A 23,328-nucleotide genomic window follows, 5' to 3' on the forward strand; every position below is an offset into this window, starting at 1 on the left:
AATTTACTCATTTAATGTGTTGCTTGTTTACAGAGCTACAAAAGAATTAATAAATAAATTATAGCGAAAAGACAACAAAAAAAAAAACTACCAAACTACTGGCTAGTATTTACTCATAAAAGTCATAAAAGTACAATGAAAGGAACAACAAGGTGATTTGGTAAACAAAAAAAATATTTAATTGTAAAATGACCACAATTCTACAATTTTGAGCCCGCAAATGGAAGTGGAACTACAGCCACTTCCCAACTAGGACATTGTAAGTTCATCCACAGCATGCACACTGATATAAAAACCGTTTTAAAAATATAAAAACCACATATTAAAAGAGAAAAGAAAAAAAGGCCGGTCGAAAAAACAGTTAAAACATTTGTTCACAGTTGATATAAAAAGTGCTTTAATGAGAGAACTCACTTTACAGATGCTCTGTAATTTAAATGAGATGAATCATCTTAAATGAGACAATATTCCCAAATCCTCTCAAAGTCTCTTTCTACGATGCATCTTCATTCAGATACATCGTACGTTTGCAGTCGTCCTTCCTCGGCTGGTTTTTAGTTTGTTTGTTTTTTCCAGTTCAACAGAAACTTGCATAGCATTACCTCAGATCAGTGTTAAAAGAAGTGGGTGTGCCCGTCTGACAGCATTGTAGTGCACTGGTTCGCGCTGGCTTCGATTCTGCAGTTTCCACGGTGCAGTTTGAACGTCGTCCGTGCGTTTGGGTTGCTGTCAAGTACTCCTGCTCCCTTTACAGAGTACAAAAAAATGTGCAGCTGAGCACCAGTTCCATCCTGAGTTCTGGGGTTAGTGCAGACCAAAAAAATGAAGAAGCAAAAGAGGGTTCATGTTTCCTGGTGAGGTTTTCTCAACAGCTGGAGTCCTGAAGAAGAATGAAAAAAAACAAAAAAACACCGCAGGTCAGTGTTCAAAGGTTGTGAAGCACAACGATATGCATCGATCACGCACCCTTAAGGCCAAATCATGCTTTCTGCATTTGCGTGGTAGTAGTAGTAGGTCTGTGTTGGTCCAACCGACATTAATATTATCATCATTGTCATCATCATCAGCAACAGCAGCAGCAGCAGCATTTAGAGCGTCACAAACACGGTGGAAATACTGTGTTGCTTTCTCGTAGCGGAAAATTTGTGCCGAGTTTGTAAGCACGAATTTAATGTTAAAGATAAAACATCAAAATGCAATTCAAAAGAAAATAAAATCAGTCCAAATTAATCGCACAAAAAAAAACTTTTAAAAGGCTTTTAGTCTGTAGGGTGCGATGACCAAACAAATTTCTCATCTCACTTTATTAAGCGCAACTGACATGATCGGCGTTGAGTGGTGAGCGAAGTGAAGTCGTGAAGGAGCTGCTTTTGTTTAATGTTCCGACCCGACACACACCTGACTGGTGAGCCTCCGCGTGGGTGTTCGCTTCTGCTCGTGGATAGACTGAAGGCGGGTGATCAGAAACTTCTTATCTTCTCCCTCCTGGATTGATGGAGAAAAAGAAGAAGGGAGGGATCAGATTCAGTGAAACTAAGGACCTGTTGAACTCTCACCTCCATCATCAGACTGACTCTGTACTAAACAGATGCATGCTGGTTAGGGTGAGTCAAGTCTTACGTTTTCAATCTGCTCTTGCAGCAGATTGATGATCTTCCGCTGACCGTCCAGCACCTGAATGTGGAAGTAGATGACGATGCTGATGGAAAGAAAAAAACAAAAGAAAACAAGAGTGCATCACATCAATACGTGCGTATGAGGGCAGATAATGAAACACATCCTGGCTCTGACTCATCGCTCACAGGAAGATGGCCGCTGCCACGAACAGGATGAAGGGATGCTCCATCAGGTAGGAGTGAGCCCACGCCAGCGGGGACAGGTTGGGGTTGTCCTCCTCCAGTTCCTCCACCAATTTCTTACCCGCCTCGAACATGGTGTCCTGTCCACGGAAGGGGCCACATGACGGGGAGGGCTTAATGCTGAGGATGGACGTGGACAGACAACAGACACAGGACACACTGCTTTTAGACGGAGAGCACATGTCATGATTCCAAAATACAAAATACATTCTAAATACAAAAATAAACATGAATCAACCTGAACAACACAACGTGAGTCACATACACCCTTTTCTTTCTCAATTCTCCAAAGGCTGCTGGTCTTTTAATGCGGGGTGTTTGGTCTCTGAGTGGCAAAGCAGTTTTGAAGGCTTCGGTCGCCGCATGTTAAGCAGAGTGGGATTGTTGTGTGGGAATCTTCTGTCAAGATAAAGTTTGTGGTAGGACTCCTGGTATTGTCTGCTAAATGCTGCTTTCTTTCCCATGGAAGTCGTGGCCTCTTCTGTCTCCTCACTGGGCCTTTTCCTCTTTCCAAACACCTTTGTTTTCACACATGTTGCTCGCCAGCTTGCTGGCTCGTGGGTTTAATCTAGCGGTAACGCATCACGTGACCGAGACAAGTGCCTTGACATGCGTCAAGAGTTGAGCGATAGATGGATGTATCGGAGAGAATCCGGTAATCTTTCAAAATAAAATTGTTCAGACTTAGATAATAAATAAAACAGAATACCTTTAACAGAAGTTAATTATTCTTTCTGTGCGACCCACGGGCGGGTACCAGTCCGCGGCCCAGAGATTGGGGAACACCAGACTATAGAGTGAATACGGATGTACTGACGTGATGTGAGTGATGTCCTGATCACTCAGGGTTTGCGCGTGTGCATGATTTGAATTTGCCACATTCGGCTAAATTGGTCAGTCAGTGTTTTGTGAAAATAACCTAACCGCAAATCCAAAAATCAAGGTTCAGAGCAACTTCTATCCAGAGTGCGCACGCACCTCCACATGGTGTACGTGACGCAGACGGAGGCGCCGAGGAAGGAGGGGAAGCAGAGCAGTGTGATGAAGATGGTGGTCATCTGGCTGACTCGGTAGGGCTTCCGGGGAGCCTGGCAGTTGTTCATCACGCTGCTCTGTGAGCAGAGAAAAAGGTGAGGATGAGCACTTCTGATGTGAGAACCGCTCAGTCCAGGCTCTCACTGGTTTTTGATCGGTACCTTCTTAATGTAAAACAGCAGCAGGAGTTTGAGAATCTGCATGGCAGGCAAGAGAGGAGTGAACAGAACGCCCAACCTGGAAAAAATAAAATAAAAAAATCCAGTCATTATCCAAAATCACCTGCGATTAAGATCACATTAAAGAGAGTTGCGGGTTTGTTACCATGCCAGCGTCTGTCCATAGATGAGTTCAAGGACGTTCCTGGCGATATCAAACACAGGTTTCCGGTTCCTCTTGAGGACACGCTGAGAAAAAAACCTGCACGCAAGAGTGCATCCAATCAGACTCATGGAGGGTGAAGAAAATAGGAAAGTAGGAAAAACACTTCACAAAAAAACTAGAGGTGCAAGGCACAGGTAAAACTGTCAAAAATATAGAAAGGCCGGCAGCACTCAAGTCTCCATCAAGAAACAAAATGTTTTATTTGTCTGACTGGCAGCCACAGGACCACCAACACAGACACCTTTTGACTCGGTCATCCTCAGTGAGACAAATAAAAAATTTGCTACTTGATGCACATTTGAATGCTGCTGGTCCTAGACTCGAGACTTGAAGCTGGACTTTCACATTAAAAACTAATAATAATAATAATTATAAAGCACCGACCTCCAGAGCAACTCCCCGAACAAGGTGTTAAGCAGAGTGAAGATGAAGTCTATGATGAGGAAACGGTAAAGCTCCTGGCCAACAAAACTCTCCCAGCACTGGACGGGACGGCACAGTGAGACAGCCAAGAGGTTGTTAGCACCGCACAGCGACACACTACACGGCAGCATTCACTGAGAATTCATCTAGACAGAGTGGTTGGTGTGTGTGTGTGTGTGTGTGTGAGTGAGTGAACGTGTCTCACCGTCAGCCCGATGTCTTCAGGCTCAGCAGCCACCCGTCCCAGCCAGTGGTAGCACAGAACTCCCAGCAGGAAAACCTTCAGGATCAAGTTCCTAAAGAAGCACAAGGAACAAAAAACACGTTACGCATTCTGGTAAAAAAACAAACAAACTCAGACCTTCACAGCCGCTGTCCGCTACCTGCTGATGGCCACAAGCGTGCGGACGGAGGGCGAATGGTAGTCCTCCATCCAGGAGGCCAGGTTGAAGAGGCTGGGCAGCAGCAGGTTGATGAGGGACACCACCACTGGGAGAGCCATCAGGCTGGCCTCGCGCAGCGGGAGGTTCGGGATGGTGGCACCTCGGCTTCTCTGTTGAAGGTCCTGTTTGGGACAGGGAGGAAAATGTTTGAATAAATAAATTGACAACGTCAAATGAAAAGGCTATTTATTGAAATGGCTGGTTCTGGTAGCAACTAATAATGTCCAGTGTGTAATATTTGGCTTGATTAATGATTTGTATATTGGTAAAAGTTTAACATACTGGCCATAAATACATTAACAAAAGTGTATACTCGCAGTACAATAAAAGTCACATGGTTTTCCTACCGTAAGAATGGTTCTCATATATATATATATATATATATATATATATATATATATATATATATATATATATATATATATATATAACTATATATGTATATATATATATATATATATATATATATATATATATATAACTATATATGTATATATATATATATATATATATATATATATATATATATATATATATATATATATATATATATATATATATATATATATATATATATATATATATATATATATATATATATATATACATATATATATATATATATATATATACATATATATACACATATATACACATAGATATCTAGCCTGAACGTTTCATACTTAGGGTGACTGCTTGCGTCTTCAGATAAACCAACAAAGAAGAAGGTGGACGAGGTATCCAGGGGATCGGGAGAGGGAGGAGTGAAAGGTGTTGCAATGTAAAATATAACCACTTGATGTAGCTGTTTCTTCTTCACGGTTAACATTTAACACAGCTGCTGCATCTTTTCCACACAACTTCAGAAGCTTTCAACAAACCTTTCCAAACAACCATGGGCCCAGTTTGCATTGTCGTTTTTTCCCCCTTTCTTGCCAAGCACATTTATCCAACCACAAAAAATAAAAAAAATAAGACTGAATACAAGAAGAATGTGAACTCTGACACGAGCTCTCCTTACCTTGTGCATGTAGTCAGAGAAGAAGTACACGGCGAACACACAGCCGATGGTGCTGGATATGCAGATGGTCCAGGCCAGGCCATGGACCATCAGCTTGTACAGCTGCTGGCGCCAAGTGTTCTTCACGTGCTTATGATTCACCTCCGCCAGGAGCTCCTGGGCAGAGACGGAGAGAGAGAATGAGTGTGACGCTCAGCGCTTTACTGCGTGAACAACGTGCAATGATGGAGATAAGAAGGAGTGAGACAAAGTAGGATGGAGTTTATCGGAAGGAAGCGGGTATAGAAGATGGATGGATGGATAGATGGATGGTGTGTGTGTAGGTGTAGCTCTACACACCTTGAGCTGTGTGCAGATATTCTCCGACATGAGTCTCACGGAGGTTTTCTTGATGACCTTGAAGTCCCACGAGCAGAAGACCTTCATGGCCAGGATGCTGTGAGACTTGTCGATGCGGAAGCTCTGGCCGAACGACTTGGACATGCTGTCGGAACACAAGTGGCACACAGACGTCACTCGGTGATGACACGACGGGCATTATGACCCCAGTGGGTGGCCGTCGCTGCTAAAGATCCACACCTGTACACCAAGGTGATGCAGGTGATGAAGAAAGCCCCTTGGATGGTGAAGAAGTAGGCCAGCGGCATCTTGTAGGACTGCTGCGGCGACGCGCAGGCCGGCCCGCTGGAGTTGGACGCCGAGGCGTTTCCGGCAGCGTCGGCCTCGCAGCTCTTGCTGAGCGAGTAGTTGCTGTAGTAGCCGTAGTACATCACCGTGTCTGAGAAGTAGCCCTGTGGTGCGAGAGCAAAGAGGTCGCGGCTTACGTTTGAGTTAGAAAACTGTAGGAGAAACAAACAGGATCAAAAACATCTCCAGATATCCTGAGGAGGCTTTTCTGCACCAACTGGAGGTTTTAAATCCAAACAGAAAAACCACCACAGTCCCAAAACTTTTTGCGACGTCATAAATTTGCACTTGAAGCTATGCAGAGTTATGCAGAGTATTTCTTTTGGTAAAATGCAGATATTTGTACATACTTGCAAAAAATGCATACAAATTGAAAATTATTTGGATACAAATAAATCAACAGCATTTCAAATACTGAAATCATATGTTATAGCAATAAATGTAGCAGGTAAAATTAACTTACTAATCTCCCATCATTAAACTGACACAGAGTGCTTAAGCAGTAACGCAATGCCTTACCGCTCCACTGAGAAGCTCCAGTCCATAAAAGGGCACTCTGACAGCAGGGGGCGCTGGAGGGTGCAGGGCCTGAGGTACCACTAGGAAGGCCGCTGTGACCGTGAACAGGAAGACGTTGAAGCAGAGCAGCGTTTTCAGGAACTGGAAGTAGGAGAGGACGCCGGAGCCAAAGCGCCCGCTCACCATCTTGAGCGCCACCTGCCACAGCTGCAGGGAGTGCAGGAAGGAGAGCCAGCTGTACCAAGCATGTCTGGCAGCCTGAAGGGAGGAACAAAACAGGAGCAAATGATCACTTGTGTTGTGCAGCAGGTCATCCGAAAACACAGAAACTGTTTCACCAAGACTTGCAGCGCAGCCGTGAAACTCCAGGTGACGTCGTCACATGTGTTTGTTGTTTAGCTTTTAAAAGGCTAAAGACTCTGAGTCACGCTCTGGGTTTTAAACAGTTGGGCAACAGTGTGACTACACCAGCTCGACATAACAACACTGACTTCCTCTTGGGCTCGAGAACAGCAGCAGGTGTTGTTTGCTATCTGTGTCCCGTTGGGAGTCGTCGTCCTCACACAGAGACTCAAATAACTGTCGAGGTCAGGGGTCACCGACACAGTGCCCTCGGGGCACCAGGTAGCTTGCTTGATTGTTCTTAGAACAGCACAACTTGTTGAGCTGATTCTAAAATGTAATTGTATCCAACCTTGTTAAATCATTGTTGATAATTATTGAGAACTCATTAATGGGATCATTTAGCTCTTTATTTAAATTACTCTTAAAACACTGAAAAGATGGATGAAACACAGCTATTTTCTTACTTACCTACTATTAATATCATTTCTTCATGCCTGGTCTAGACTGATAAACGCCAAGGAAACAAAGCAAAACTGCCCTTGTACTGATCGTAGTTGTTATTTCGTACTTTATTCTCTTAAGACCCTTGACAACAGAGGGAATGTGAAGATCAAATGGAAGTCTAAAAGCACAGGAAGGAGAACTAGGAGACTGGCTGAGAAAAAAGGAAGAAAACAAGTCAACAAAAATGTAAAAGCCTTTATTTTGTTGTGGCTACCGTAGTTAAAACCAGGAACCTACGCAGCCATTCTATGGTCAGGAATGGTTTAAACGCTTAAAATAAAAATAGAAGTGATTTATGTGAGGGGGAATTACACTTGTTATCAGATAACGCTGCTGGCTCAGCCCTTAAACTTCCTGTTTGCTGTGAACTGTGCGCAATACTCACAATAATGACGTTTAGCTTGAGCCAGCTGCAGCAGGGGATCTTGCCACTGGAGGGCGTGTGCGTCTCCTTCTGTGTGGCCGACCTCCTGCGGACGCAGCGGACACTCTCAGGCCTACAGAACAGACTTGATTGGGTCGCCGTGACGACAGTGACGGGCGAGCGGCTTTACCTGAGTTCCTTCTTCTCGGCCACGCTGAGCGGCATCGCCTTCAGCATCCGCATCCGGTCGCCCACCGACAGGTTCTGCAGGTTGTTCACCAGACGGTCCCTCTTGGTGGCTGCGATGCACAGGAGGGGACAGCATGAGCCCAGGCTGCTCTCTGGCTCTCCCTCCTCTTCCTCGTCCCCCTCCCCTCTACTCACCCTCTGCATCGTCGCCGTCCGTCTCGATGCGGTGGCCCCTGATGCTCGGCCGGCCCGAGCGAGAGAAGTCTTGGATGGAGGGTCGGCTCTGGCGGCGCCGCCTCAGCTTCATGGTCCTGTTGTAATACTGGGAGATGATGGCTCCCCTGCTGCGCCCTGAGAGTGAGAGTGAGGGTGTGGGGGTGGCGGATTATCACACTCTTCATTTAACACGCTTCACCGGCAAACTCCACTTTAATGCCAGTGATTAAAGAGAGAAACACTCATCAAAAGTGTTTCCACCCAGTGGTCAGAGAGGGTAAACTGAGTGAGCTTTGGTTTAAAGTTAAAGTGGCGGAACAGGGTGGTACTTAATTGGAAGTGTAAAGGTCCTTACACACCGGGAGCAAATTCGCTAGGCGAATAATAAGTTGACGATTATGTCGAATTTTTCGGGGGCGAAAAGGTGAACGCTGGACTTCTGACCAATCAGAATGATGTTGGATGGTCGATGACGTCACATCAACGCGTCAGCAATTCTCTCCCGTTCTCTCGCTCTGCAAACGTGGAGCCAGTTGATGGAGTACGGTTAAAATTTCACTGGGTCAGATTTGAGCTCCTGGGTCGTCGCGTTGAACTCACCGTCTACTAGCATGTTGGCGTAGAAGGCGGTGGTTCCTTTTACGCACGTAAAACAAAACTTTTCGGTCGCTGCACTTTAAAAAAAAAAAAAATCATGTCTTTTATTCTTTGCTTTGAATCTGTTCCGAAAAGCTTTCAAAATGATAAGCACATCCAAAGGAAAACAAAAAAACTCTTTTATGGCAACAGGAACTTCAATAACATGGTCAAAAAAACTGCTTGTGACCGCCGCTTCTTATCCAAACATTTAGTATCTTCCACCTGCGTCGCCGCGTAATCACCTGAGCTATACATCCACCTGACGCACACAACACACCCTCTCAAGACCGGAGAATCTACTACTAAAAAATAATTTTTGGCAATACAATAAGCAGAATACACATGTCTACGATAAACTAAGGTACTAGGCACAAAAGTCATTCATTTAACGGCTGCAACACCTCTCTCAAGCACAATATTGGGTGAACCTAAAGACTTCTATTATTTTTATTTTTATTTTTCAATCCAACCATCACCAGCACATCGTCACACAGGATGTAGTCAACTCCACTGTTTCTCTTTTGGCGCGACAGAAAGAGCCCCAAACTTTATTCGCTTGGTGTGTGTATAGAAAAAAAAAACTGATGGCGAAACGATTGCATTTCCGCGTGGCTTCGGCTTTTGCCCGGTGTGTAAGGACCTTTAGAGGTAAAGCAGTTGACTTGGCAAGTCGACATTGAGGCTTGAGCTGGAGATACTGATAAAAATAAGATCAGACAAAAATGAAAATGAAAGTATAAACAATCGTCACAGGAGTTCAATGTTTACTAGATCACAACTTGTGTGTGCAGCCAAGGAGGCAGTGGACACACCCCTGACCTGCAGACTGCACAGTTGCATGGGACGGCGGTCGAAACAACACAAGAGACTACACAATTTGCTGTCACGCTGTGGGTCTTGCAACGTCGATGATGCAAGATCGCCTGCCACAGACAAACCACTTCCCTCAGAAAATCAGCTGTGCATTTCTAACATCAGGGCCAGAGAGTTGCAGCGGGATGACTGCGATGCGGTTAAATGTTGAGGAACCGCTGATCCAACAGAGCAGTGACGCTGTTTTACATCAGTTTCCACACAAAACTAACACACAGAACAAGTCAATGCTGAGGAATTTGTGGTTCCAAAAAAATCTACAATGTTACTCAACAATCAGAAACAGGATCCATAAACTTGGTGTCTGGGTTTCCATGTGGTTCAAGTAAACAACGTTGAAAGACTTAAATAGCTGCCAAGTTTAAAAAAAAAACAAAAAACGATTTGATACTCTGACCTGCAGCTCATTTACAACAGAGTCATCATAGAAGCTTTTGTTACTGGTGCTAAAGTAAGAATATTAATAGATTTGAAAAAGGAAAAAAATTAACAAAACAAACCAATCTTTTTTTCTTTATTTTCTTTTCTTTTTTTTAATTGAGCAAGTCATCGGACAACAACAACCACATTAGCAGCAGCACAGGACCAGAGCCGCTCTCTTCCCCCCATCAGAACTCACCTATGGTGCGACTGGGCATGGAGGAGAGGACCTTCAGGGTGGCCAACGACCACTTATCAGCAAGGAGGGGGTCCGTCTGCCTGCCGTCATCCTCCCAGTCCTCGTCCCTCCCCTGTGCAGGCCGGTCACCCTCAAACTCATAGCCGTGACTGGGCAGGAAGCCCACAGCATCTGGGACGACAGGGACCGGCAGAACAAAGTGTTTTGACTTGGTGGTAGAGAAAATGTGCGGCTCATTTATTCATTTGGAAGCCGAGAGGAGAGGAAGAGATGGGAGCGGCGTCGCTACCTCGGCTCTCGTCCTCCAGATCTCTCTGCAGCCGCTGCAGCTCCAAGGCCTCCGACTCTTCTTCATTCCGAGTCTGCTCTGCGATCAGCTGGCTGAACGATTGGTGGATGCTTTCCTCATCTAGCAGGCTCCTGTGGGGGGGAGGGACGGTAGAGTGAGGGCTGGCGATCGCAGCACAGAGGAGGCAACAGGCTCAGGGGCCTCTTAGGGACTTGGGGGACCGGGAGGGTTTGAATGGTACAAAGGGAAAAAATGGAAACTTTCGCTGGATATCGCAAAACTATTTATATTGCATGGGAGAATGAAGTTACTAAATTAATGTTATGCCACCTTTTCTCTCTCTTGATCCTCCCATGCCCTCATTTGGAAACTCTCTTACACAGGAAACGCCTTAAATCGTCCGGCATCGTCCCCCTTTTTGCCAACGCCAAAGATGACAAAACTATGCAAATCAACACCGGTAAATAAAAGTCAAACTAAATTTTCTGTCTCCCTCTCCACACACCACTCCACTGCTGCGTTTCCACTCTGAACACAGACGACCCAGAAGAACATCGACCTCAATGTAAACAGTTTTACGAGATCTTGCTTAAGTATGGATTGTTTTCCCCCATCACACTTTGCAAGATCTCGCAAAACTTAATCTTTCAACCATTACATTTTTTTTAATGTTGCGTATGTCCCAATCCACCTTCCAACTCAATTGTAGTTTTTTTGTTTTGTTTTTGGGAGGGTCACGTAGTTTTAGAGAAAGTCCAGAAGTGCCTGCTGGGAGAATTTCAAATCTCGAGAGCGATCCTCTCCTCCTCTCCTCCCCTCCTCACGCCCTCACGGCGTCCCTGCCGAGAAAACACTCGCCGATCCCGTCGACAGCGGCCGAGAGATAAGAGCGCCGCAGGAGAGAAATAAACAGCGGCGACACTTACTCCAGTCCGGCTTCCATGAGGTTGTGGCTCAGGTCGAAGTTAACGTTGCGGGCCATTCTTCCTCTTCCTCCTCCTCCTCCTCGTCCTCGTCCTCCTCCTTCTCTTCGCCCGGCTCGGTCCTCCCTGGGGGGCTGGTTGCAGAGGACTCACACCGTCGCCTGCTCAGACCTGCGCTCCACTCCCACCATGGCCTTCACTCTGCTACCTGAGCAAGAGGGGAAGGTTGGAGGAGGAGGAGGAGGAGGAGGAGGAAGAGGCGGGGCAGAATGGAGGTGGGTGGGAGTGGAAGAGAGAGAGGGAGAAAAAAAAAACAAAAAAACTTGACGCCACCTGTTTGGAATTTGAACTCTGCTGTCATGTCACAGCTCGTCCTAAACACACGTCGTCAAAGAAAAAAAACCACAAGGACGGAAATCTGATTCCGAGTCTAAATCTTTTAATGAGCACACAACCGAGCTGGTGGAATTTGTTTTCAGCACAGCCCGGTACGGGTTCCAACATTTAGACACAACGCTAGCTGCGTAGAATTGAACTAGAATAGAATTGTCGTAATAAAAACACTGGTATTGGACACGCCTGAACTTGGAAACAACTCTCAAATATGGCTAAAAGGTTTTGACACTCATGAGGGGGCTTTTCAGATCTACTGTTAAATATAGAGGCACACCACAAAAGTGTCGTGGAAACACTTTTTTTCCACATTTACACGTCAGCAGACGTGACGTACGGTTCTTACGTGACCAGTTCACTTCAACTGAAAATGGGGCATTACGTTTGGACAGAGGAGGAGAAGGAATATTTTTTAAAGTCATCAAAGAGAAAAATATAACAACCGTTCTTGACAGCAAACAAACAAGAGCAACCATAATTCTCATCAAATCTCACAAGGACAAGATTTGACAAGAATTGCATTCAATGGAAACGCCTGCGTATCGCAATTGCACTTTGTTGACATTTTAGAACTATCGCTTTTATTTTTGTGAAAAAACAGCAATGGAAGCTATAGTTATAAATCCAGACAAAAAGACATTCAGAAAAACCCAAAGGCAATTCAAGCCCCAATTACTGTTCAGAGTACAAAATGCTGATTGCAAGTGACTGGCATCTGACCAGGATACAAGCGTTGAAATGTAGCTGGTGCTTGTGATGAAAAAGAAAAGAGGAAATTGTTGCAACCGCAGAGGATAAGAGGCAGTGTGAAACAATGTGCTTGGAGGTTCTCAGCCATCGAGGTCAAGAGTAGAAGGGTTAAGTTAGGGCAACTGGACCTGTTCTTGCGAACTGTTTTGCCTCTCATCCGAAAGGCTTCTTCAGTGAGAAAACAACAGCATGGCCGCTGCTAACGCCCCCCCCCCCCGCCACAATTGCCAAGACTCTGCAATTAGTGAGACACAATCACGAGGGCTCCATTGTGACGCTGCGTGTGGTCGTGCTGTGTCACCAGTGCACTGAATATTCATGACCGCAGGAGGAACAAGGCTCGGCCAGTGTTTACAGCCACACCAGCTGGGACAGTTGCGTCACGCCGTCTGCGGACTGTGGAGGGAGCGCAGCAGCAGCAGCAGCAGCAGCAGCAGCTTCCCGTGTGTGTGTTCTCAAAAAGATGTCAGTTATGTTCTTTTAAATCTTCACCAATCTGTTCTAGTAGCTGGCAGGGAGGTGAATGATTAAATAAAGCAGCCTTGTTGGTTAACACTGTGGGGCAGACAAACAGTTCAACTAATATACATCTGATTGGCTGTTGGAACAGGTTATCAAGTTTCATGGCCGCAATCATATATTCACAGATGGATTTTTGCTTGATTCTTAGGATAATTAGAAGCAATTTATTCATCATTTAATAATCAGGATTTCACTAAGCTATGAGAAGACTTATTAACAGGCATCCGTCACTGATTTAAATAAAGACCTTCTCACAACACCTCAGCCAATGTGTCCGACGTAGCGCAACTTTATCAACAACCAAATGAACTATTCCAGTTACACAGCACTGGTGATATATCTGGGTCTTGAACGCGTCACCACAAGAACGGCTTCGGGTAATGTTAAATGTTCGGATCCACTTCCTGTGTTGATGCACCCACTCAGCAGAAAGCCAATGTTTTCAGAAAGGAAGGAAGGGCTGTGCATTTAACAACATCCAGTCGGGAAGAAGCAGCTGCTAGTTGCTCCAGACCGTCTGGACTGAGCTAAGAGTTAAAGAAAGTCCTTCCAATTAAATTCCTGCTAACAATTAACTATAGCTGTACAACATCTGGACCTGGCAGTCTTTGGAGATCCAGATTCCAAGAAGTCAATAAACCAACAAGGTTTTAGTGTGAATCACTGTAGGGGGCTTGTGATGCAGGGTTAGCGTGTATGTAAACCAAGCCCGGGCGTTCACTATGAGCATCGAGTTCCCTGGCGGCTGAAGTTCTGACCGGGAGTCATTTCAGCTTCGATTTTGAAACTGGGTGAAGCTCTAAATGACCCAACAGCTGAAGTATGTCCTTCCACCTCCACCAGACTCCAGTCTTGCAGGGGTTTTTCCTTTTTTCCAGGGCTTATTGAAGCAACAAACAACACAACCACACCTTTTTCCTGTTCTTTCAAACAAACTCCACTTTTTACATCTCGCAGTCTTTCGCCCATCACCATAAAATGCATCAAGATATATTTTCTCTCTAAAGTCACAAAAAGTTCCTTTGATTAACATCCAAATCAATGTTCAGATATTCTTGCAAAGATAAGTCTTGCTATTACACAAAGGCTATGAACAAATCAATGGATCACATTCTCCTCCTGTAGTTGTCACTGTCCCGATCCACTTAAGATGACTTCATAATTTCCGAGCCTCACTTCCGCAGCATCAAACAAAGTCAACAGCGCCAACCACTCTGGTCCGAGATGGCAGATCTAAGACGGCAGATCTTACTCGCGGGGATTTTTTTTTTTTGTGCAAAAGACAGCAAATAATAATAATAATAATAATAATAATAATAATAATAATAATTAAAAAAAAAAAAAAAAAAACACTCCTCTGAGACAGGAAATCTTGAAGTTGGGGGGAAAAAATTCCAGCACAGCCTGGGAGGCTCAAAGTTCAGCTGGACAACTGCCAAGAAGGCTGCACAAATAAAGAGACATGACTTGAAGACAATAGAGATGTGAGCTGAGAAGGGGTCAGTTGAAAAACGATTTCCCCTGAAGAAGAAGTGAAGTGAAGTGAAGTGAACAAACGAAACAAGGAAAGCAGAAGGTAAGCACATCACTTCAATCTAATGCGGGCATCCTGATGGGTGAGGCAGCGTGGCGGAGGCTGTCAGCAGATGCGAGGGTGAGGCAGGAGGCAAAAAGGAAGGGAGGGGTGCAGTGGAATCTGTCTACATAGACAGCTTTCAACAACAACAACAGCATGGGAATCAGTTGCTCGAGTGCTGAGAAGGAAAAGACAATAGAGGGAGAGGTGCGGTGGATGCAAAAACTTGATGGTTTAAATAAAGAGATGGTTTAAACCTCTCATGAGACGTCACACTTGTCCTCAAGAAAGGTTTACTAGTGGAGAAGTACTTCAGCATAGAAGCAAACGAGTGTAAAAGCTCGGAGCAGTAAAACGGCTTCCAACAATGTTGAGGTGGAGCACACACAGCGCGTACAGCTTCCCCCGATACAGTCACCCAAGCATGTAGTTACAGTGTTATCACAGTCTGGGGGCCCACAATAGCTCGATTTCCTCCCTCCCCCAACAACAAGATGACAGGTTCACAGTGGGGGTAAAATGAGACGAACTAGAAAATGCATGTCAGAAAAGAGACATTGCCCCCCCAACCAGCAATAAAAAAAGTTCATCAAGCTGCGGCATTCAAGCACCAACGTCTGGCTTCCAAACAAAAAGCTCGTTCACTGAAATCGTTCAATGAGCGTGTCATTTCATTACCTTCTGTCGGGCTGTTTTTCTGCTGAGTGCCTCCGTTGATGCAAACACCGCGATGCGGCGCAAGTGGAGATTGTTGGGTTTTTTTGGTGTGAGTTCTTCGGACGTCTGTTGTTTGTTGTCGACGAGCTCAGATGATTGAACGGACGAACGACCCTTGAACGCTGCCGAGCTTTTCGTCGTCCACTCAAAAAAAGAAAGAAAGGCGAAATCGCTGAAGTTTCGCAGAGGGGGGTTCTAGTTTGGAGGTACAGACAAGTGTGACAGGGGGTGAAACTCAGACAGCTGGGGGGGGAACACGGTAATGTTACATGTCCAAAACTTTGCCGGAGAGACTCAAGTGAGCAGGCACCGAAACTTGACAAACTCGTTGATTCGCTTCTCGTCGCCGCTGTCAGTCAAAATAGTCTGCCGCACGCTCAATGGGGGAGAAACCAAATCCAAAGAGAAGGGGGGGTGCTAACTCCCGGCGCTTTAGCACAAAAACGGAAATGCCGATAGGGAATTAAAGCTGCAAACCAACCAAATGACACCGTGTACATTTAAAAACAAAATACAAGTATGAACAGAACTAACCATATCTACTCGTCAGATGTACACAGTATCGTGAGGCTCTTCCACACACCCCGGTTAACCGCCTTCGGTGGTTCAGTCCCCTCGCGGCCGGGACGGCGGATGACTCCCCTTTTACAACGTGAAAGTATGCTAAACCAGACTGGGAGAATGCACCCCACCGAGGGGTTTGAGGATTGCGTGACATATGACAAGTTTATATAGCTACTATACATTTAAAGAGATTGGGATATTATAGCGAACAACCCGGAGTCCGGGCACGTAAAAGCAACATTAAAGCCCTGACTCACCCCCAGGCCTACCTGGCCACACCCAGCCTCACTAGAAACCTTTGTAGCCTCAGGGAGGCCCGTTTTGTTAGTCCATTGTAGCTGAACGTTTAAAGGGGCAATTAGACATTTTGATGTTTGCCTGTTGTCATAATCCATATAGTCACATATGTAGGTACATTCCCTTTAATTATAAATCCTTGTTCTTTTGAAATTCAGCTGTGTAGAGTGCTAAATGGAGTTGAATATTATTCAATAAGTGATGAATGTGCATTATACTAAAGGCAAAAGCAAAGGGCAACGCCTACGCTCACCCTTCAGTGTTAGTGGTACTGGCTGGAAACCTGAGATGTGTTGTGGTGAGTGCAAGTGGGAGGAAAACGCTATAGTGCTTCATAATCCATTGCAGCCACACGTCAGTTTCAAAATGGTGAGACGTCTAGTGCAAATCCCATCAGGCTTGGCTGCTTCTCTTGACACTGTGAGATGTGACATTGTTTTGAAGCCAAGTTCCCCGAAATTGTACTTGATAATTGCTGAAAATGATGCACAATACCTAAAATACTAATTTTTATTCAAACAACATGTTTTTCCCCTGAGAAAGCAAAAACAATAAAATACATTTCCCGTTAGCAATAAGTTAAATACTTTAAAATGTATTATTTTCTTAATTTTAAGTGAAATATTATTCACAGTTACATTTTTAGCCTTTGACGCAAACCTCAAATGTCGCTTATGCTCAAGGTGTGCTTGTTTTTATTTGAGCATGCCTTGTTGAGTGCTTATTTGTGAGGGTTAATTTTGGCGACCCACACAACACTATGCCTTGCACCCTGTCACATGACTTCCTGCATCTGCACAAACAGCCGGAAAGCGCACCAGTTGTTGAGGAGATTTGCCTCAACGACTGTGGGCCGACAAATTGCGGAAGTGGCGTTTTTTCTGTTGCCCTCTTATAGGTCTTCAGATGCAGTTTTCTTTGGAATCTTGAGCCTGTACACGAAGAGACACGTGTGGTTTTTGCTATTGAGCGGGGACTACACGACGAAAAAATGGAGGGGCAAGGGGGTGTCAACTTTATGAGACTCCTGTCAGGTAAGAGGACGAAAACTTTGAATTTGCAGTCTGTTCTTGTGCCTTTGTACCATTTATGAACAAAAGTGCAACTTGTCCCTTGAACTCCAGATGAGAGCATGCAATCCTCCCTTTCGTCGGACTCCTGTGAGTACTACCAGACTGAGATATATGATCAACTGCCCAGTGTCCAGGCCTCCAGGTCTGGGCACGAAAGTCAAGGCACCTGGGAGAGACGCAACGTTGGTCCAGAGTCGGGGGACAATGTTAGCCATGGACCCCTACCCAGACCCCTCAAAGACAAGGAATCTACACTGCCCATCAGGAACCTGACCATGTGTATTCAGGCCAAGCGAGACGCCAGGTGGGTGGGGCTGCAAGACACCCCGATAATCTGCTTATTTTTAGTCCACTGAGTCATTCAGCTTTGATGTTGAATTTTCTTTGCTGGCAGTCCACTGCACTTGTCTGAGTTAAAGAGTTGACCCATGGATTGTCTTTGAAGTGTTTGAGGGACAGAGTTGTGGGACTGTTAAATGAACAGCAACATCAGGAGAAGTTTGAGTGTGCCAATTAGCCTGGTGTGCATGTCAGGGGGTGGGGGTGAGGGGTGGGAGTGGAGGGACAGGAAGTGCTGGGTAGAAGCCATGCAGCCAACTATAGAAGAGTGTTATCTATGCATAGAAAAAAATACTCACAAGATCAAAAATAGAAAGTATATAAAATCTTTCACAAGTCATTTCTTGATTTCTTTCATTTTTAAAGCACAGATAAACTAATTGCCTATCTATCTATCTATCTATCTATCTATCTATCTATCTATCTATCTATTCTTTTGCCTTCAGCTTTGAACTTGCAATTAAAAGTTATATGACCTAAGACTTCCCCACTGACGCTGTTGTGCAGGGACCGAAGGAAGCTGCAAACCAGGAACATCGGTTCTTGGGCCTCCTGGAGGCAGAGTCAGAGTATCAGCAGGAAGAGGGTTTGGGAACATGTGTGTGGCGCTCTGTCACATCTGATACCGTGGCAGCACACTTTGCATGCTATTGAAGGTACGATAGTACCATGTAGGAACATTTATAACATATTTCTTTCTTTTATTTCCCCTGTCGTCACACAGAGATGCTAACTGTCCCCTGTCTGTTGCAGGAAGGTTTGGCGTCGGCATGAAGGCTTACTTTGTTTTCCTCAGATATCTGGTTTACCTCAACCTGCTCCACTGTCTTCTCATCGGTGGATTCATCCTGGGGCCGACGGCTCTTTATGGCAGGAGCATCGACATTGGTGAGTTTGCAGTGAATATGAATAAAAATAAAACAAACAGCCTAAAAACTGACCGCTAGTACTGCTCTTTTCCTTTCTGGGATTTTTACAGAATCTTTGAAGTTTGGTGGCAACGACTCGGTTCTGGATTTCTTCTTAGGAACGGTAAAAAAGCTTTCCAACTAATTTTTGCTCTCTGCGTTCTTTTTTGGTACTTAATGTATTTCACAGTCGTCCAAACATCTCCCTCTGTCCGCAGGGCTACTTGGATCGCTCCCCGGTCTTCTTTGGTTTCTACACCCCCAGTACTCAGAAGTTGGGCTGCGTCAGCACACCGTTGCTGTATCTGGCGGGAATTTTCAGCATCCTCCTCTTCAGCCTCATCCTGGAGGTCCGCAGGTCAGGGCCCCAGTCGGTTCTGCGGGAAGAGATGCTCCCTTTCAAAGTCAAGCCGCTCACCTTCACATTTTTTTTAACAGGACAACGGTCGGATACAAGCACACCTGGATGCTTGGCAAGCGTTACCACGTGAACGTGACCTACAAGATCTTCTGCGGCTGGGACTTCACCATCCAGGACCCTGGCTCTGCCACCCTCAAGCAAGGCTTCATACGAAACGATCTCAAGGTAAAAAAGTGAAGCCAGTCACCTTTTGCCGACGTTGCAGCAAAAAAATCATAGAAATCCTGTTGAAGATTAAGAAATGTGCAAGCAATGTTTGCGGTTTATTTATTTATTTATTCATTCATTTGACAGGGACAATTAATTCTTATATAGCTACAAGCTTGCAGATGATTTGATGCATGTAGAGCAGGGGTCACCAATGTGATGTCCGCGGGCACCAGGTAGCCCTCAACGACCACATGCCCGCAGGCCTGTTTGAAAAATTGCACAACTCGTTGTGCTGCATCTAAAATTCCATTTTATCCAACCTTGTTAAGCCACTGTTGATAATTATCAAGAACTCATTTACTTGATAAAGTGTCTTCACCTAGATGGGTATCATTGATAATAAAATATAACCCAGAGAGTTTTGTTATTTCAGGAGAGTCTAGCAAACTGGTAGCCCGTCAATGCTCATTCGCAACTCTACTCCCCGGCCCAGTTGAGCTTTTCCACAACGTTGCAGTACAATAAAATAAACACCAATTATGAAAAAAAACACGGCATACAGTTCAATAATTCAATGATCCAATAAATGCATTTATCTGAAGATAAGAAACATTTACTCTTTCTCAGTATACACAGTATACAAACGATTTACAGTTTTGTTTTGTCTTTAACCAGGTTGTAGTTCTGGTGGTAAACATTGTGAAGTCTAAGATGGATTTTATTTCTGATTGTAGTAATATTTCGAGAGGGTTTCTGATTCTGACAAACCCTCGCTGTCGGTGTCTCAGCTCTTTCTGGAGGAGCAGAGCTTCTCCCAGCGCGTGGCTCAGCGGACGCTGGGGCAGAAGGTGCGTCTCTACATGCTCAGGTTCGTGCTCAACGTGACCGTCCTGTGTCTGCTGGCCGGTGCCTTCTTCCTTATCTACTTCGCCACCAGGACGTCTCAGGACGAGGTGAGACACTTGAAAATCGGGAGGCCTCACGTGACTCACCTTGCTCGGTGGCCAAGGGGAGCAAAACGCTGTGTGTGTGGGCCATCTGTTTCAGAGCGGACACCACTGGTTGGTCAGCCTCTTCCTGCAGTACCTGCCCCCCATCACCATCACCGCGGTCAACCTGTTCCTGCCCCACGTCTTCCGCAAGATCTCGTCCTTTGAGGACTACTCCTTCACCACGCAGGTCAACGCCACGCTCGTGAGGTAGGGAACGGTTTCTTGGGAAGGCGGAAGGCGCGGTGGGCATCGCTCTTTCAGCTGGATTCACTCTGGCTTCTCCTGCAGGAGCATCTTCTTGAAGCTGGCCTCGCTGGGGATCTATTTGTTCTTTGTCTTCAGGACGGAGGGGAGCCAGCACGTGAGTTTGGGAGATTGGCGTCCCCTCCCCTTACTTATCGCAGTCACTGGTCATTATTACTAACAAATTGCTTCTGTCGCCCCTCTCCAGTGCAGGGAGAACAAGTTTGGCCGGGAGATGTACAAGCTGTGCATCTTCAACTTCCTCACCTCCTTCTGTGCCACTTTCTTCTTGAACTACCCCAGGATGTGGGTTGGCGTGACGTTCAGCAGCAGCCGCAGTCTGCTGCTGCTTTCTCTCTATTAGTCATGGTTGTCATTTCAGCAGAAAGATGGACATAGAGTTTGGTTCAGTTAGATGTTGTTGTTTTTGTTGTTTTTTAATCCTGCACGCCTGACAGGTTGTTGTGGCAGAAGTACCCCTCGTCCCTTATGGCCCGGTGGGTCGGAAGGCAAATCTTCCTGATCCCGTTCAACGTGCTGGACCTGGTCTACAGTCAGACAGTGTCCTGGGTGGGACTCTACTACTGCCCTCTGCTGCCCCTGATAGTAACTGTCACACTGACGGCCACCTTCTACATCAAAAAGGTTGTTGATCTCTGTCAATTTTTGTCAATGGGGGACACAAAGAAGCAGACGTTTGTGAATATAAAATTAAGAAAAATAATCTCAATGTCTAACATGACGTTTTATTATTATTATTATTATTATTATTATTATTATTATTATTATTATTATTATTATTATTATTATTATTATGTGGTTTGATCCATATACAGACAAATAATACCAAAGTACACACACACTACTATCAAACACAGCAACCAAATAAATTGTGGTTTGTGTTTGTGTGTGACTGTGTGCGTGTGTGTGTTCTAATATTTGTCTTTCTCTTTTGTTTCCACACTCTGTACAAGTGTTTTCCTACACAAACCTCCCTGTCTGTCTCTCTCCACTCGCTGTGCCCAGTTCACTGTGCTGCGGTGCTGCATGGCAGAGCAGAGGATGTTCCGGGGCTCCAACACCTCTGTCTTGTTTCACTTCATGCTGCTGCTCGGCCTCCTGATGGCCTCCGTCGCACTGGGCTTCTATTTTCACCCACATGTAGCCCACAGTGAAAGAAACGTGTATGTTTTTTCTCATGCATCCATCCCCAAGCACGAGTGCTGATTCATCTTTTTATTTGAAATATGTTATAACTGCGGTCACTTCTCCTATTCGCTCCTCGTCCCTCAGGACCTCGTGTGGATTGTTTGAAGGTGGAGAAACTGTGGTCAGTGTGATGAGAGAGTGTGTAAAAAATCTCCCCGTACCGATTAAGACGACCCTCAACTACCTGACCTCCGAGGCCTTCGCCCTGCCACTCATCCTGGCTGAGATGTGAGGACACACTGGGGGTGCAGCCCAGCTGAGTTATTCTAGTTTGAATGAAACTAGGGATGCACCAATACCACTTTTTTCAGAATGAATAGAGTACGAGTTCTTGCATGTCGTACTCACCAATACTGATACTGAGGACTTGTCTATTGCTTTATTTTTATTTATTTATTTTTTATTTATTTATTTATTTTTATTTTCGGTTCATCATCCATTAGCATGTAAATTACGGAAAAAAACAAAAATATTAATACAAGAATAATACAAGAATACAACTGAAAGGAACCAAAAAGGTGCAGGCAGAAGCCATAGCTTATATGTTGCCTATTGCATAATATACATTATATAATTACTTGATTTTGATATGTTTTTGTTTTTTTTCCAGAGATGTTCTGATATTTGAACACCATTCCTCAGGTTTTTCTATAACAGGGCGACTGTCACAAGGTTCACTGCTGTAAAACACAAATTTGACAAAATTGCCATATACGAACATTTACAACTGGTATCGGTGTCATGGTATCATAACGTATTTTACGAGTAGGATTAGGGTACTCAACCCCAGTATCGGTACCGATACCCAATACTGGCCGCTGTATCGGTGCATCCCTTAATAAAACCATCATTGCATTGTTTCCCTGTAAAGCTCTGTTTGATTGGCCTGGACGTTGAAGCATTTGAATCCTTTCATCCGACCGGCTCGTCCCTGAATGCAACTTTTTGCTTTCCCGCAGTATAATCTTGACGTCCTTCGTGTCTCGCGGGCGGGCCAATCGGAAGGCCATTGAAAGGCTTAAAGACATGCTGGTGATGGTGAGTTACAAAACCCTGGACGTAAACAAAATGAAGAAGAAAAGGTTGCTTTCTTATTTGAGGCCAGTTTGTGTGGTGTTCATTCTTTGTTTGTGGTCCATATTTGTCCACAGAGCAGCTCAGATAAGCGTTTCCTGGTGAAGCAGCACGCCACAATGCTGCGACAACAAAGACACAAACTCAGAGTTCGTTCTGCTGCTCCGCACGCCCGGGGCAAGTCCTCGTCCTCCAGCTGAAAAGGATGAAGGAACAAAGCCAGAAAGACTTTTTTCAGTTAATGTATAAAGTGTTGTCATACTCTGTGGTCTTATTTTGCAAATGTTGAATGTTGAATATCTTTTACTAGCTCTTACCACCTCCAGTCTGTGGACACCTCCTTGAATATGAAAAAGGGGGAGGAGTCAAACAATTCACTGTAAATATCTTCAAAGTCAAGTAAACGTGAAAAATACATTAAAACAAGGTTTGAACTTAATTATCTAAACTTTTGTAATATGAAGTAATTTACTGTAATTAAAGGCACTCCTATGCACAAAAATGTCACACATATCCTCTACTTTGGTAGAGGATATGTTTGTTGTATTTATTTAAGTCATTTGATTTTTTTTTTTTTTTTAACTATTTGGAGAATTTAAATTCCTGCCTGACAACAACATAAAAACACATCCCTGACCAGACATTCTGTTTTGAAATAAGGGGATTTCAAAAAGTCCTGCAGGCTCCTTAACAACTGGACACCACCCATGCAAAGCACCGGGCCCAAATAACACCAAACACCAAACATGCAATGTACCATGTTATCTG

At 44.8% G+C, this 23,328-nt stretch overlaps 2 protein-coding genes across 2 annotated transcripts; one reads left to right on the forward strand and one right to left on the reverse strand.

The window, feature by feature from the left end:
- Positions 1-156: 156 nt before the first annotated feature.
- tmc6b (transmembrane channel-like 6b) lies at positions 157-15,935 on the reverse strand. The gene is made up of 21 exons (XM_076039274.1): positions 15,252-15,935; positions 11,336-11,540; positions 10,410-10,540; positions 10,121-10,291; positions 7,969-8,124; positions 7,775-7,883; positions 7,606-7,690; positions 6,372-6,629; positions 5,745-5,956; positions 5,505-5,649; positions 5,166-5,321; positions 4,085-4,266; positions 3,907-3,997; positions 3,663-3,760; positions 3,219-3,314; positions 3,056-3,131; positions 2,838-2,971; positions 1,803-1,979; positions 1,621-1,699; positions 1,399-1,485; positions 157-880 (listed from the first exon to the last, which is right to left on the reverse strand). Exons 2-21 carry the CDS (start codon positions 11,389-11,391, stop codon positions 866-868), a joined length of 2,514 nt encoding a protein of 837 aa, XP_075895389.1. The 5' UTR covers positions 11,392-11,540; positions 15,252-15,935; the 3' UTR covers positions 157-865.
- Positions 15,936-16,860: 925 nt separating this feature from the next.
- Positions 16,861-23,032, forward strand: tmc8 (transmembrane channel-like 8). The gene is made up of 16 exons (XM_076039286.1): positions 16,861-17,185; positions 17,276-17,528; positions 18,071-18,219; positions 18,317-18,451; positions 18,543-18,595; positions 18,690-18,829; positions 18,910-19,057; positions 19,831-19,995; positions 20,090-20,241; positions 20,323-20,395; positions 20,486-20,583; positions 20,736-20,922; positions 21,304-21,461; positions 21,571-21,714; positions 22,446-22,524; positions 22,638-23,032. Exons 1-16 carry the CDS (start codon positions 17,143-17,145, stop codon positions 22,758-22,760), a joined length of 2,100 nt encoding a protein of 699 aa, XP_075895401.1. The 5' UTR covers positions 16,861-17,142; the 3' UTR covers positions 22,761-23,032.
- Positions 23,033-23,328: the final 296 nt, after the last annotated feature.

This window comes from Nelusetta ayraudi, unplaced genomic scaffold (assembly GCF_046127955.1).
Source record: "Nelusetta ayraudi isolate G7.1 ecotype Tasmania unplaced genomic scaffold, CSIRO-AGI_Nayr_v1 ptg000004l, whole genome shotgun sequence".
NCBI classification, from domain to species: Eukaryota; Metazoa; Chordata; class Actinopteri; order Tetraodontiformes; family Monacanthidae; genus Nelusetta; species Nelusetta ayraudi.

Bases quoted from the DNA above. Each gene is read 5' to 3' on its own strand.
- tmc6b (XM_076039274.1), bottom strand. From the start codon at position 11,391: ATGGCCCGCAACGTTAACTTCGACCTGAGCCACAACCTCATGGAAGCC. The intron at 6,630-7,605 runs GTGAGTATTGCG...TCCTCCCTTCAG, and splicing joins TCAAGCTAAACGTCATTATT to GCTGCCAGACATGCTTGGTA. The intron at 3,761-3,906 runs GTGAGACACGTT...CGTCCCGTCCAG, and splicing joins CTGAAGACATCGGGCTGACG to TGCTGGGAGAGTTTTGTTGG.
- tmc8 (XM_076039286.1), top strand. From the start codon at position 17,143: ATGGAGGGGCAAGGGGGTGTCAACTTTATGAGACTCCTGTCAG. The intron at 21,462-21,570 runs GTATGTTTTTTC...CTCGTCCCTCAG, and splicing joins GCCCACAGTGAAAGAAACGT to GACCTCGTGTGGATTGTTTG. The intron at 22,525-22,637 runs GTGAGTTACAAA...ATTTGTCCACAG, and splicing joins TTAAAGACATGCTGGTGATG to AGCAGCTCAGATAAGCGTTT.